Raw genomic sequence first — 14,734 nt, 5'->3', positions numbered from 1 at the left:
AGGCTGAAACTCTGCTTGCCATTTTGAAAGTCTTAGCAATTCCTGAACAAGAAGAAGTCCCATATTTTCATTTTGCACCGGGGCCCACAAATTATGTAATCAGTACTCCACACAAGTGCCCAACATCTGGTGGATTTCCTGTTAAGAAGATGATACTCTGGCTTCATCCAGAGCTAAGCAGTAGCCATGGAAAGACTTCTCTGCTGCAGCTCCTCATCCAGGCCTAGGTTGGCTTGGGTCTCTCCTGCCTCAGGGTCTTTACAGGCCCATGTGAGGACCCCAGCCACACTGGCTTGTGGCCCAAGAGCCCTCGGAGATGAATATCTTCCCAGGAAGTCAGGTTCTCAGCAAGCAGTGTCCCTAGGCCCCAAGTTTTGGACCCAGAGAGCCTTGGTTCCTGGAATTCCCAAAAACAAATGCATGTGGCAGGGTGGGGAGGAGCAGGGGAGCACTTCTCCCCTCCCCCATCGTCACTAAATTCCCTGGCATTTCATCAGCTCCTTGGAGTCATCTGATCATGGCTTCATTTTTGTTAGTGGGAGAAAACAAAACAGCAGAAAGTTAAAACATTACAGCTTGCTTCAGTGAACGAAAATAGAGACCCCCGTCTCCATTTAATTTTTTGTCCTGAGAAGTGAAACTATTTGCAGGTGGATTAAATGCTCCTTCTGAACCCCTGCCTCTCACCCCACTTCCCCCCTCCCCACGTTGCCGACATCTGTGAAGGTGCGCATCTGTTTGAGTGTTGAGGGCTGGAGGAGGGGGCGGGGGGGCTGGGGTGGGGTTGGGGGGTGGTGGGCGCACACCTCCAAAGAAATGCATCTGCGAGGTTTTGGTGAAAGAGAGTCCTTTGTGCAGAGAGTAAGCCGGGAGAACATGACCCCCGCCCTGCGGTATGCGGCACACCTGTGCGGACAGAGGGGGCGGGGCGGGGCCGGGAGCCCTGCACCCTCGCAGGGATCACCACCCCCCTTTCTTCTCCCTGAGTGGCGTCTCCACTGCCCCTTTGTTCCAGCTTACACCTCCAAAAGGCGTGCATGCATGCGATGATCTCAGTGTGGGGATAAGAATAAAAGTGGTAGAGGGAGGGAAACAGGTAGACAGACAGATATAGATAGATAGATACAGGGAGACAGAGGGGCGCCGGGGCCTCGCCCCACCTACCTTTGCAAGCCTTGCGGTGGGTGATGGGCTTGCCCAGGTCGCGGTAGTAGCCCTCCTTGCAGTAGTGGCAGTGACGGCCGGCTGTGTTGTGGCGACAGTTAAGGCAGACGCCCCCGCTCTTGCGCCCCGACAGCTTGTAAAGCTCCATGTTGAAACGGCACCGCCGGGCATGCAGGTTGCAGTTACAGGCTGCGGGAGGCAGGGACTCGGGTCAAAAGGGGGCCACCGAAGACTCTGGACATCCCCTCCAGTTCCCCCTCCATGGCCCGACCTCAAGGCAGCCCCTTCTCTGGGAGCTTTTCCTAGGCTCCCCTGTTTGCATCCATCAGCCCCTACAGACCACCTGACTGTGCCTGACCCATTGCCAGGCACTTGCTTCCCTCCCCATGGAGAAGGTTCAATCCCTGCAAAGGATCACCACCTCCACCCTCTATCTATCCCCAGACAGAGTTGGGAGGTGCGGCTGGCATCCTTCTTGTGCCCAAATCCTGTTTGTCATGAGCTGAACTGTGCCCCTCCTCTGCCCCCATTCATATGCTGAAGCCCTAACCCTAGAATCTCCAAATGTAACTTGTATTTGGAGACATCCTGGCAGACAGAGGGCTTCCCTGATGGCTCAGTTGGTAAAGAATCCGCCTGCAATACAGGAGACCCCAGTTTGGTTCCTGGGTCGGGAAGATCCGTTGCAGAAGGGATAGGCTACCCACTCCAGTATTCTTGGGCTTCGCTGGTGGCTCAGCTGGTAAAAAAGAATACGCCTGCAATACGGGAGGGAGACTTGGGTTCAATCCCTAGGTTGGGAAAATGCCCTGAGAAGGGAAAGGCTACCCACTACAGTATTCTGACCTGGAGAATCCCATGGACAGTATAGTCAGACACTACTGAACGACTTTTACTTCACTGGCAGACAGAGGACCTACCCTAGAAATGGGGTTCTCTCTCATTTTAATGAGGACACTAGGGTGGGCCCTAGTCCAAGCACTGGTGTCCTCTTTTCATAGAGAGGAAGTCTGGACACACAGAGAGGTGGCAGGGGTGCAAGTCAAGAAGAGAGGTCTCAGGAGAAACCAGACCTGCCCACACTTTGATCTTGACTCCAGCCTCCAAATTATAAGAAGTACACATGTGTTGGTTTACGCGTCCCAGTGGGAGGCATTTTATCACTGCAGCCCAAGCAGATGCATGTACTTCTTCTGAGCATCACTTCTACCCATGCACGCTCCGCACTTCCTTGCGCTCCAGACACTGACCTGGACTCTCCTTTCCCCCACCTCCTCCTGCACGATCTCCCTTCCTGCCATCAACTTCCTCCCATAGCGTGGTGGCCACGCTCCTGGCAGCTGGGTCCTCTGGACTGGCCCTCAGCATCCTGCCCCTGGCCCCCACAATTCTGTCTAATCCTGCTTCCCTCTGCCTGTTCCCCACACGAGTGCTCCTGTGGACTTTTCCCCTCCGCTCTGATGCTCTCCCGGTTCTGCCTGGTTCCCCCCTCACAGCAGTGACCACCTCTGTGCTCCTGACCCGCAAATCCACATTTCTGGCTCCCACTTCGAGGTCTTCATGTGGACCCAGAGGCGCCTCCCCCAGACCCATTCACTGCTCTCCATCCATCAGACCTCAAACTCCACCCTCCCCCCACCCCCGCCCCACTGAGCCCTCCAGGCTCCCAACACTGTAACTGGAGCAGGAGTTCTGAGCCCCTGTCTGAGGATGTCCAGCACCTACTTGAAATTTTTCAGTGCTCCCCACTGAATAAAACCAAAATCATTTAATACTGCCTCCAGGGCTCTGTATAAACTGGTCCAGCTCCTCTGTCCTACTGTAGCTCTGCTCAGCCCCCCTCTCTTCTTAGGCTTCAGCTGTATCAAACGCTTTCAGTTTCTGGAGCAGGCTGCATATGAGGACCCCTCACCTGTCCCCTCTATGGGGACAGACATGTGCTGCTCCTTCCCTCCTAGAACTCTCTGCTCTCAAGCCCCCTTCTTATCTGACTGCCTCCTTCCATCAGCCCTTTCTTGGTTTCAAAGTCACTTCCAGGCCCATCTTCACCTTCCGCCTGCCCAGCTTACACACAAAGGCTCTGAGCTCCCCAGGCACCCAGGAGGGCCACCTGCCTCAGCTTTCCTCATGTTACCCTGTGACACTGTTCCCTGTTTCTTCTTTAGGCTTCTAACTCGGGGGTATCTCCAGCTTAAATCTGGCCTAATCTTGCACACTCTACAACGCAACTTGCTTTTTGTTTTAAATAGCCTTTTTTTCCCCCCTGACTGCACCACATAGCATGTGGGATCTTAGTCTCCTGATCAAGGATTGAACCCATGCCCCTTGCATTGGAAGCAGAGTCTTAACCACTGGACCACCAGGGAAGTCCTAAATCACCTTTTATGCAATTGTTAAATATATGTTTAATACCAGACACTTGAAAAACAAAAGCAGAAAGGTTAAAAAAAAAAAAACGCACTCAAGTTTCCACCTACTGCTGTTAATATCGGGTCTTTCCCTGCAGGCTTTAATTAACATTTACTCAGCTGTGGAGCTCTTTCTTTCTGACAGACATGGATCATCCATGTACCTCTCGCTTCCTAGCCTATTTTCGCATGATGATGAATATTTTTTAATGTCAGATAACATCCGTCATAATTTTGAAAGTCCTCCACTGTATGAATACACGAAATGGGCTCCTTGGAAACAGAAGTTGATGCAGTAAAAAGCTGGGCCTTGGGACCTCCCTGGTGGTCCAGTAGTTAAGACTCTGCCCTCCAAGCAGGGGGTGTGGGTTTAAGCCTTTGTTGAGGAAGATCCCACATGCCACGAGGTGTGGCCAAAAATTCAAAATAAAAAGCAGCGCCTTCCCGGGTTGGGCAGTTATTTCCAGTTTTTCACTATTATAAACAATACAGTGGTAACCACCTTTGAACACACATATGTGTACTCTGCTCTGATGACTGTCATACAGTAAATTTCTCAGGACAGAATTGCTATGTTAAATTCTGATGTTTTTAACTTGAGATCCCAAATGCCAAATTGCCCTCAAGAAAGGCTGTCCTGGTTGACTCTCTCACTAGCAGGATGTGAGAGGTCCTACCTACTTCCTATTCTCCATACTGTTGAAAAGAAAAACAACATGCATTTGGTATCAGCATTCCTTTTTTTTTTTAACCTTTGCCAATTCATCTGGAAAACACACACGCACACAATTTTAATCTGTATGTCTTTGATGACCAGTGAAGTTGGACATTTCTCTGTGTGTTTGTTTTTCTACTTATATTTCCTTTTTTGTGTAGGCACTGCCTGTTCATGTCATTTGCCCAGTTTTCAAATAAAGGTGGGGGTTTTTTTCTGATGACATCTACTGTATTTGTATGTTTTATATACCAGTTGCAAATACTTTTTACCAGTTTCTTATTCACATACTACTTTGCTGATTTAAAAAATTTTGCCTCTTTCATTTTTCTCTCTGATGTTATGATAAACTTCTTTAAATATTCTTCCTAGAGCCACTCTCCAAATGACACACTATTTACAAGTAGAGATGGATGAGGGTTTTAGAGGACGTACTGTGTGTGATACAAGAGAAAAGACCTCAGCTTAAGCCTGAAGTCTGGAAGAAGCATCCAGAAGCCAAATTAGGCCAAAGAATGACTCCCAAGAGCTTTACAAGTCTCCCCTCTCACCTCCAGCCCTCAGGGCTGAGTTCAACTAGATACAAAGAAACCTCTTCAGCCATGCCCTGCCCAGGGAACCATACAAGTTCACTGTCGCTGGGGACTCACTCAGCCAGACTTGGGGAGAGGGTGCTGCTCCGAGGGGTTAAGCAAACTACCAGCCTAGGACCACCGAGCCAGGAAATGGGGGCCCAGGACTAGGGCCCAGGTCTCTCGGTTCCTGGCCAATTGCCCCAAAGGAAAGGACCCAGGTCCCTGGAAGGAACAGCTCGCCCTAGACCAAGGGTCAGAATCGAGATCTTTTCTACTAGGACAGAAGTCACAAGGCCCTGGCATAGGGATCTGGAAGGATCTCCAGGCTGACACTTCTTCAGGCCTCTGGGCTAGGAGAAAGGCCTCAGGAGCAGTATCTTCTGGTCCATCTCAGAGGCAGATGCTAAGCTGGTAGTCACATCTGTAAAGTCAGCCCAGCTGTCCCCCGTGACCTCCTGGAAGCTCAGCACCCCGCTTCCCCACTCCAAGGGAAACCTCTGGCTGGTATCTCTCTTCTACCTTCCACGCACCTTCCACCAACCGAAGCTCTTCCCAAACAACTGGTCACACAAAAGAAAGCTCAGAGACTGAACATCAAAAGGCAGGGCTCCCCTGCCCCCCACGCTGTCCCCCTCCTCCCGGAGCTGTCAGGGGACATCAGTGACCATTGCCCACACTCAGGCTTCTGCAACGCATTTTACAGCTTGTTTTCTTTTCTCTTTGTTTTATTTTCTCTGCACAAATGGAAAAATGCATCGGGCTAAGCAGCTCACATCTGGAGCCCTCGGCTGCACACAGGGATGTCGCCTGGCTCCCAGCCTGTCCTCTGCCTCTTCCTTGGAAAGACACCTTAATCCCTCACGCCTTCCTGTTTATCTCCTGCCTCTCTTGGAGGCAAAAATATTGGGTATTAGTTCTGTTATCAGATTTCAAGGCGGGAAGGAAAGGGGAGGTTTGTAAGAATGGAGAGGTCAGCCCGGGAGACCAGGGAGGGCAGAGGGCAGCACAGCTTAGAGGAGCACCTCTGCACCCTATCCAGGGGGTCCCCTGGCCACTCAAGGGAGCTGGTCTGGCCTGCTCCCCAAGCACCATGCCCTCCTTCAGCTGTTGCGTGGAGATCGCCAAGGACATTTCACAGACAGCTGCATTTCAGACCCAGAGGCATGACATGGGGACATCTGGAAAGAGGAAGGAGGAAGCGAGCTCCTCACCCACCACCCAGCAGGGAAAGGGGCCCAGGAGATGGGGTCCCATTTTCCTCTCCTATCGAAAGGTTCTAAGCCTCTTCACGTATCTGTCACCACCACTCCTTAAGCTTCTATGAACTTCTCCCACCAACCTGGACTATCCAACCCCTCACCACCTCCAGGTGGTTTAATCAACACACAGGTAGGTGCTCCAGCTTTGTGCCACGTCCAGTGCCACAGGCCCTGAGGGAGACAGGGGCTCCTGGTATCATAGATGGATGGGGCAGATGAGCAAGCTCTTACATAAAGTGGGACAAATGCTTCCCTCAGTGGGGCTGGTTCCTGGAGGATGAGGACAGTGTTCACCCTTATATCTTCCAGCCCACAGCAGACCTCGATAGCTTTCATTGTACAAATGAGAGAAAAAGAGAGCAAAAATAAGAAAGCAAGAGGGAAGATGGATGGATGGACGGATGGATGGATGGTTGGCTGGCTGAGTAATGGACACATGGATGATGGATGGGCTGGTGGGTGGGTGGGTAGGTGGATGGATGGATGATGGGCGGATGAATGGATGAGTGTATGGGTAGATGGGTAGGTGGGTAGATATATGGATGGGTGGGTAGATGAGTAGAAAGATTAGGTAGGTAGATAGGTGGAAATATAGGATAAGTGGGGGATTGACACCCGTTGCATTTGTGATATTTCTTGTGGCTTTGAACTCCTTCAAACTTGTCCTGCTGTTTTAATTCATTGATTCAGCTCCTGTCTGCTCAAGTGGACTGCAGTGCTCCAAGGAGAAGAACTCGCATTAGGATGCCCTGGACTCCTTCCGGGACCCCAAGGAAGGCCTAGTAAGACCTCACCCACCATGGCGACTGAATCCGCACCTGTTGGTTTGATAACGAACCCGTTGGTTTGTTGCTTTTACTAGTCACAGGAGCTGGTCCTCCCCTGAAAGGTGTGATGTGCTAACCCCAGTCCCCCCAGGGCTCTCCCAGGCCCTGGGAGAACCCAGCACACGTTGCTAAGCTGGATCCTGGCCCTGTCTCTCAGAGACTCAGGTCCCAGCTCCCCTGAATGCCATGTGGCTCAGGGCCTTGTTCAACGGGCCCCCTCAGAGCTCTGAGTGCAGGGTCTTCCCCACCTTCCCCGCACACAGGATCCATCCTAACATTTCCCCCTGCCTTCCAAGTCAGTACTTCTGAGAAAAGTTGCCCAGGTTAGTCTGGCAGCACAGCAGGGCACTCTGGACTCACATATCTGCAACTGAACTGCCCCAAATAACCGGCCCCTATGTGTTCCACCCGCAGGCTAGGGGCTTTGTATGCAGGAAACAGTCCCTAGCCCTGGGCCGCCTGAGTGCCCATGAAGCATAGCTCTCAGACCTGCCATGAGACCCCTCACTCATTACTGGTGAGACCAGCCCCTCAACTGTCTGATCCAGCTGTCCCTCCATCAGTGAACCATTCCATGAGCGAAAATGGAGCTAAGGGCAGTCACCACTTTCACTGGTTAACCATCTTTCTGATTAAAGATTTCAATGTTACTATCATTTTAGACCTGTTGCTTAAGTCACTTGCTTCAAATACGAACATCTCAGGTGTCTCTCCAGCTCAGCTGAGCGCCTGACACTTTTAAGCAACCTGATGTCAAGATTTCAACAACTTAAATGGAATGGACACATTTCCACATGTCCAGGCTACCGGGACAGGTGGGGACACAGCAGGCACTTACAGGGTTGGAGGGGGGAAGGGGCTGCCTCTATTTCCAGTTCCTTTGCTAATTTGGTCTGTGGCTACCAGGTGAGGCCCACAAGACCTACTCAATGACACACGAAATGTCCAGAACATTCCAGGTAGGGGATTAGACCGGTGGTTCTCAACCACGGGCCATTCTGTCCCCCAGCAGATGTCGGACAACGTTACTACAGACATTTTTGGATGTCACAACTGCCAAAGGAGCTGCTATTAGCATCTTGAGGACAGACACCAAAGTCCTACCCAGCACAGAGCAGACACAGCCAAGTCATCCCGCCCCAAATGCTAACACTGCCAAGTGTGAGAAAGCCTGGGTTAGAGAAATGGTGAATCCCTCAGCCCAAGGGCAGGGGAAGCTTTACATCCTCGGCTGCTGCCTGTAACAGCAAACTCTGCAGCTTCAAACGCCACCCAGGGAGCTGCAGCCGTTTCTTCCTTCAACAAATGCCAACTGAAGCCTTTAGAAGGACCAGACTGTGGTGTGAGCAGACAAGACAGAGATCTGCCCTCAGGGCGCTTCTGTCTCAGAAGAGAGCCAGACGGCAGTCTGGTAACCACACTGTAGACCTGGAATTTCCAACTGTGCCTAGAGCTATGGGAGCTTCAAGGCTGGCTCAGTGGTAAAGAATCCACCTGCCACTGCAGGAGATGGGGGTTCGATCCCTGAGTCGGGAAGATCCCTTGGAGGAGGAAATGGCAACCCACTCCAGTATTCTTGCCTGGAGAATCCCGTGGACAGAGGAGCCCGGCGGGCTGCAGTCAAAAAGGTCACAAAGAGTCGGACAGAACTGAGTGCTAGAGCTATGGGGGTACTGATGCTCAGGGAGGCCCTTCTGCTGAGATCAGATAGAGACAGCAGGGCCTGAAAAAAAAAAAATCAGAGGACAGACAAGCATTCTTGCCAGGGCTGCAGATGGAACTCCCTGGGAAACCTGTTCAAATGCAGATTCTGATTCAAAAGGGCCAGGAGGGGCCTGGGAGTCTGCATCTCTAACAGCCATGGCCCCATCCCGGGCACTGCTGCTACTGGTCCACAGACCAGCAGCGAAGGTTAGTGGAATTAGAACTAAATTGAAAAGAAATCAGTTGGAATAGAAGCCACTCTGGAGAGAGAGCCCATGGGGAGGCAAAGATGGCGTCTGCAATGGAGCTGTGGGGGGAGGTCTGCTTTCAGAAGAAACCTCTGAAACGACTGGTTCAGAATAGCAAAAATATCTGAGAGTTATTTTTAAGAATTTGGGGTAGTTTGTATTTCCTTTTATTTAGTCTTTTTCTACTCCACTTGGTATACTGTTTATTTAGAAATCGTTTGACCCTTTTTTATAAATGTTAAGTATTCCGCCCCCAGGGGTGGCTTCTTGGAGCCCAGTTCCAGCTTCTCCGAGATGACCAGGCTGAGGTATCATGGCTCCCCACACACCTGGCTCCCACCAGCACCTGGGGACACTGTGCTGGGCTCTCCAAGGGCTTCGTCCTGGACAGGGGCTGAGGCAGAGCCCACCCAAGCATTTCTGCGGCCCCCACCCCTTCATGTCTACAGGTGAGGAGGGCATAAGAAAAATGATCACTGGCATACGTCAGTTTGCAGACTCCAGACTGTAGGTTTCGTTTTTACTAATGGCAAATCTGGTAGCCCAGAGGTTTATTTACTCATTCAGTTGTTATTTCCTGAGCACCTACTACACGCCAAGCTTAGGCAAGGGGCTGGGATAGCACAGTGGGCCGGACAAATGTGGTCCTTCCTTACCCTGGCAGAGTCTTCAGGGATACCTGGTATATGAAAAAGTCTGGTCAATGCTGCTGTCAGCTCACTACTGAGGACTACCCCTTCCCCCGAATACAGGGCTTAAAGCTTGTCACCTGGACATCAGCTGCCAAAGCGACATGGTGGTGCCCAGCTGGGGTGAGCCAAAGAGGCTGTGCAGCTGCTAAGAGACTAGAAGCATCTCATGGGAGCCATTTGGTTCCAGCCAAGGCTCGAGGGCTTGCAGTCATTTGCAGAGTGCGTTGTGTTGTGTCCAAGTGTCAGCTTCAATCTGAACGACTGTTGAACATACCACCTAGACACAGCCAGGAGGACTGGACAACTCGCTTGTCTGGAAGAAAACCCAACAGTCCAGGCTGTGTGTGACAGTGCCCAGCTGAGCTAAGGATTGATCCACGGGGCTCCAGGGGGTTCCCGGAAAGACGATGTGACACCTAAAGACATGAGACAGGACCACCAATGACAACCCCCACCAGACACTGCACACTTCTGCACGAGGGCTTGTCCATCTCTTCATTCAATAAATATTAACAGAGCTCCTTAGATATGCCAGCCTCTGAGTTGGGAAGAACACCTGGAATGGGACTGATCCTGCTACACTTTGCTTGTTCCAGACTACATATGGTCCTCCTTCCTTCTGTTGAGGTTTGCTTTTGAATTCAAGGAGGCACTAAATCCCTGCCAAGAACCCAACATGGGACGGTTCTCAAACGTGAGTGTGTAGGTGAGTGCGTAGAATCACCAGGAGCGCCTGCCAAAACAGAGGCAGCTGAACCCCACACCCAGGACTTGTTCAGTAGGCTGCAGGTGGGGCATGACCCCCTGTGCTGCTAACACCACCCCAGGTGATGCTGACGCTGCCCGTCCCAGGGCCACACCATGAGGACCACTGGCTCAGAACATGCAGAGGCAAAAAAAGATGCGTGAAGGCAAAGAAAGGACCTAGAACCTCACACCTGAGTGGAGTTATGATTGTTGCTGTTGTTATTGTTGTTTAGCCACTAAGTTGTGTCCGATTCTTTGAGACCCCATGGACTATATAGCCCACCAGTGTCCTCTGTCCATGGAATTCTCCAGGCAAGAATACTGGAATGGGTTGCAATTTCCTCCTCCAGGGGATCTTCCCAACCCAGGGATTGACCCCGCATCTCCTGCAGCGGCAGGTGAACTCTTTACCACTGTGCCATTATGATTAAGTAAACTCAAAGTGGCACACAACTAATACAACATCACGAGGTTGCAAGGACGAGAGGCAAGAGAACTGGAGCTGATTTGGGAGAGCGGGGACCTGAGTGCTACTCCTGGCTCTGCGGCTCACCCCAGTGTCCGTCATTGGAAAGCCCCCGGCCTCTCTGAGCCTCTGTGTTCTCATCAGAAAAATAAGGACATTGGGTCTGATGATCTCCGAGTTCTTTCCCAGCCCTGAAAGTCTATGGCAGAGGGACACCAAAACTCCTGGAGGTTAAGGGGCAGGTTCTACCTGGCAGGGGTGCTTCTGGGAGTTCAGGAGGAGTGTGCTCTAGCTGCAAACAAGCCACAAGGGTGGGATTGAGTGGGTCAGGTGTCAGGAAGACCATTTTCAGCCTGCAGGTAGGTCAGAAATAGGGCACAATGGTACCATGGCTCCTACAGACCGTGACCTTGATCTTCTGGAGGTAATGGGGCGTTCAGCATGGAAGCAGCCTCAGAAGGGGAGTAGTCGACAAATATGGTAACCACCTGCTTCATAAGGGTGGACTCTCCAGGGCTCTGGGCAGAGAAAACCATTCTGAGGGAGAAGGTCGTTCGGTGGAGAGTTGATGCAGGCATCTCGGTGAAAGGATTTCCAAGAGGGCTGTCAGCAGTGAGGAACTTCCCTGGGTTGGGGAGGGGGGCGCCGAGAACCCCCTTGAAGCTGAGTTCTCACAGTGGGGAGTCGACCTAGCTTTCTGGAAATCTCTTTGACACCTTCTCTTAGGAGACAGAAGGCCTGCCAAGCCACAAAGCTTTTCTTTTTTTTTTTTTTAAGCTCCAACTTGAAAACAAAATCTCTGACCCCAGACCTGTGCTTTATCTCTGATATCAGAAACAGAATGGACAAGAGGTGGATCAAGGTGTAAGAAAAAAGAGAAAAAAAACTAGAAAATGCTTTCAAAATCTTCCCCAGTGTCCCGTCCAGGAGGCTGGAGTTCCCAGCGGCCAAGGCGGGCTTTAGATGGTTCCTGATAAAGTCCCAGGAGAGAAGTGGCCTGTGTTTGTCGAGGGCTTAGAGAGCTTTAGTCGCGTCTGCACACAAAGGGGCCCTCTGTCAACAGTCCTTCAGGCCACTAATAGGGCTGAACAAACACCAGGGTAACAAGCTCTTCACACCTGTGGGGCTTGGGAAAGGCCGGGCCCCTTTGTCAAGACAGCGGACAAAAGAGCTGCTGGGAGCTCTCGCCCCCACCCAGCCAGACCTTCCTGGGCTTCTGAAGCAGGGCCTGGGGTGGGGTTGGGGGGTGCAGACATCTGAGATCTGCAAGCAGAAATGTGAACTCCATTCGGGCAGAGAGACAGTGGATTAACGCAATTCCCGCGCACAGACAGTCAGAGGGCGGACCAAGAGGCGGCCTTCCGAGGGCTGGGCTGGGGCCACAGCGGCGGGATGCGGGGTCGCAGGGTGAGAGACCGAGTGTCTTTCTCCCCCGAGGTCTGTGAGGGCGACCGGCCCCTCCCCAGGGGACCACGCAGAACCACCCCTCGAATGGGCTTGACCTCCCCGTCACTTTTTCCACTGACTTTTTTTTTTCTCCGTAAACATCGGAGCTTTTCTTTTCCCTGCCCTTTTTCGGCTGCTGCGCCTCCCCCGAAGGCTTTGAAACGATCCTTCCTAACGTCTCCCAGGCTTTTTTTTTTTTTGCTGCCGAGGAATAACTCGGGCTCCTGCCGCACAAACATCCTCCTCTCGGAAATGCCGGGGAGGCTTCAGTGAGCCCTGAGGAGCCGTCTCAGTTCTGGGTCTGTAGCTCCAGTTCCTCACACCCTCACTTCCCAGGGCCCCACCTAGGGCCCTCCCTCGGGGACCGCAGCCCCGGCCTGTGTGTTCTTCCCAACTCCAGTCAGGCCCCACCACCCCGATTCCCTCTTCCAACCCTCCTCTCACCTTGTCACTACCCTGTTCTGGAACCTTCCTCGGCCACCCACTGACTACAAGATGCCAACTCCCCTGCCCTCAAGGGTATTAATTTCAAAAGAGACGTCCGGAGCCTAGGAGTCTTGCTTCTCACTTATAACCGGGCCCACCCTGTGTGAACACCCCTGCCCACCCCCGGTCATGCCCAAAAGGAAAATGGCACGTCATCCTCCAAGGGCAAAAACAGCATCTCAGGCTGCTGGGGGCTTCCAAGTTTTTCTAGTTTATCCTCTTGTCACAGAAGAAAGGAGAAAAAACGAGGCCCCGACGGGCAGAGAGACCTTGCCAAGGACCTGGAACTCGTTAGGGAGCTCTTTCCAGACCTCCAGCACAGTGAGGTGGCACGGCCATGCGAAGGAAGAAGCTCGATAAACCCCGTGGTTGCTGGAATTCATTTCCCAAGGCCGAGAGTTTTCAAAGGCAAAGAGATTGTCTGAGCAAAACTGCCCCCACCCTGCAAGCTCCACTCCCCATGAGATGCTGTCTCCTCCCAGCCTCTTCACCCTGCCCAGATGCCTTGTCTAGCAGCAGGGGGCTGCCTTCAAGCCTCCGCTCCCCAGAGGTGGCGCACACGGTCCCCAGGCTTTATTAACAGACACAGGAGAGCTGATTTGCCAGTTGGCCAAGTCTGGCCCCTGGCTCCCCCCAACACCAGAGTCATTTCCCATCTGTAACGGGTCCCATAGCCGAGTCTGGCACATGCCAGGCGGCAGCCTCCAGCGCCAGTGGGAGAGGCTGGCCGTGAGGCGCTTTAATGACTTGCAGCCGATTCTGTTCCCCTGACACCAGGCAGGAAAACATGCAACACGCAATTCCCAGGATACCTTCCCCCATGGTGCCACAACCCTGTGCTTCTCTACTGGACCAGTTAATAGAATTCCACTCTGCAGATAACTTTGACGTGGGCTGGAAGCCTGGAGACCAACCTTGGCTGCACCCTCCACTGCTCTGGGGGATGCGATCCTGCACGCAGGACCACGAGAGCCCAGGACACGGAGGTTCCAGCTCATGGACGGGGCCAGGCTGAAGCCAGGGTCCCCACAGACCCTCTCCTGGTCAACACCAGCATGCCTTCTGGCTTCCTAATGTGCTCTCCAACTAGGGTAGCCAGACTTCACAAATAAAGACAAAGGATGCCCAGTTCAGCTGGAATTTCAACAAGCCCTTCTGAGTGAAGGTTTATTCCAAGTATTGCAGGGTGGTCCTATCTCCGTCACCCTCCGGATCCCCATCAAACTGGTGCTTCGCCCAAGAGGTGATCTGGCACGACAAGCTTTTATCAAAGGTGGCTCTGATCCTCTCGGCACCTGAAAACCCCCAAAGAGGTTAAGAGGGTCCCCCAGTTCGTCAGGACCAGGGTGGGGTGCGTTCAGGCTTTTCTGAACTGCAAGGGTTGTCTGATTCTCCAGTTCCTGTGTGGTCCGTGCCAGCCTGTCTTGCCCTAATCATTTCCCTTTTCTGCATCGGCTCCATGAGAACAGAAATCCCTGGCCTGAGACGATGAGGAGAAGTGAGAGAAGGGAAAGACCCTGCCCATCGGATTGCTACCAACCCACTTTCTGGGACTCCCTAATCAATAGAAATTGATAAAGAGGCCAGACAAGAAATTCAGGCAAGGAATTAATGGGACTGGAGCTGCGACACAAGGGGCTGAAAACAAGTAACTAGTGCTCTTGTTTGCTCTTTGCGGGGAGCTTGTTCCTTATATGGGGTGAGGGTAGGGTGGGTCCAGGGATCAAGCTAGAGCCCCTTTGGTGCATGTGAAGGGGGCATGTGCTTTTGCTTCCAGCTTTTCAGAAGTTGCCTCAGAAGTGGCCCTTGGGTTCTTTTGGTCTTTTTGTATCTTCCTGTCCATAATCTGCACCAACTGCACATACATGCAGTTATTTTTAGTCCCTTATGATTTCTTTGTATTTTGTTGCTGGAAGAGCCATCTGTCCAGGTGCAAGCGCTGTAGCAAAGGGTTCCAGGTCCCAGCCTGTCTCATGATGACCCAAAAAGTGTTTTTG

General features: G+C 52.2%; 1 protein-coding gene across 2 annotated transcripts in view; it reads right to left on the bottom strand.

Annotated features, from left to right (window-relative positions):
* NTN1 (netrin 1) overlaps positions 1 to 14,734 on the bottom strand; it is a 207,041-nt gene that overhangs the window by 68,130 nt on the left and 124,177 nt on the right. For both annotated transcript variants that reach the window (XM_069603546.1, XM_069603545.1), the window contains exon 3: positions 1,165 to 1,353. In XM_069603546.1, coding sequence (XP_069459647.1) covers positions 1,165 to 1,353 — 189 coding nt within the window. The remainder of the gene's footprint in view (positions 1 to 1,164; positions 1,354 to 14,734) is intronic.

The sequence above is a fragment of the Ovis canadensis genome, chromosome 11 (genome assembly GCF_042477335.2).
Source record: "Ovis canadensis isolate MfBH-ARS-UI-01 breed Bighorn chromosome 11, ARS-UI_OviCan_v2, whole genome shotgun sequence".
In the NCBI taxonomy this organism is placed as follows: domain Eukaryota; kingdom Metazoa; phylum Chordata; class Mammalia; order Artiodactyla; family Bovidae; genus Ovis; species Ovis canadensis.
The sequence above is the reverse complement of the archived record's forward strand: the minus strand, read 5'-3'. Positions and strand labels throughout refer to the sequence as shown.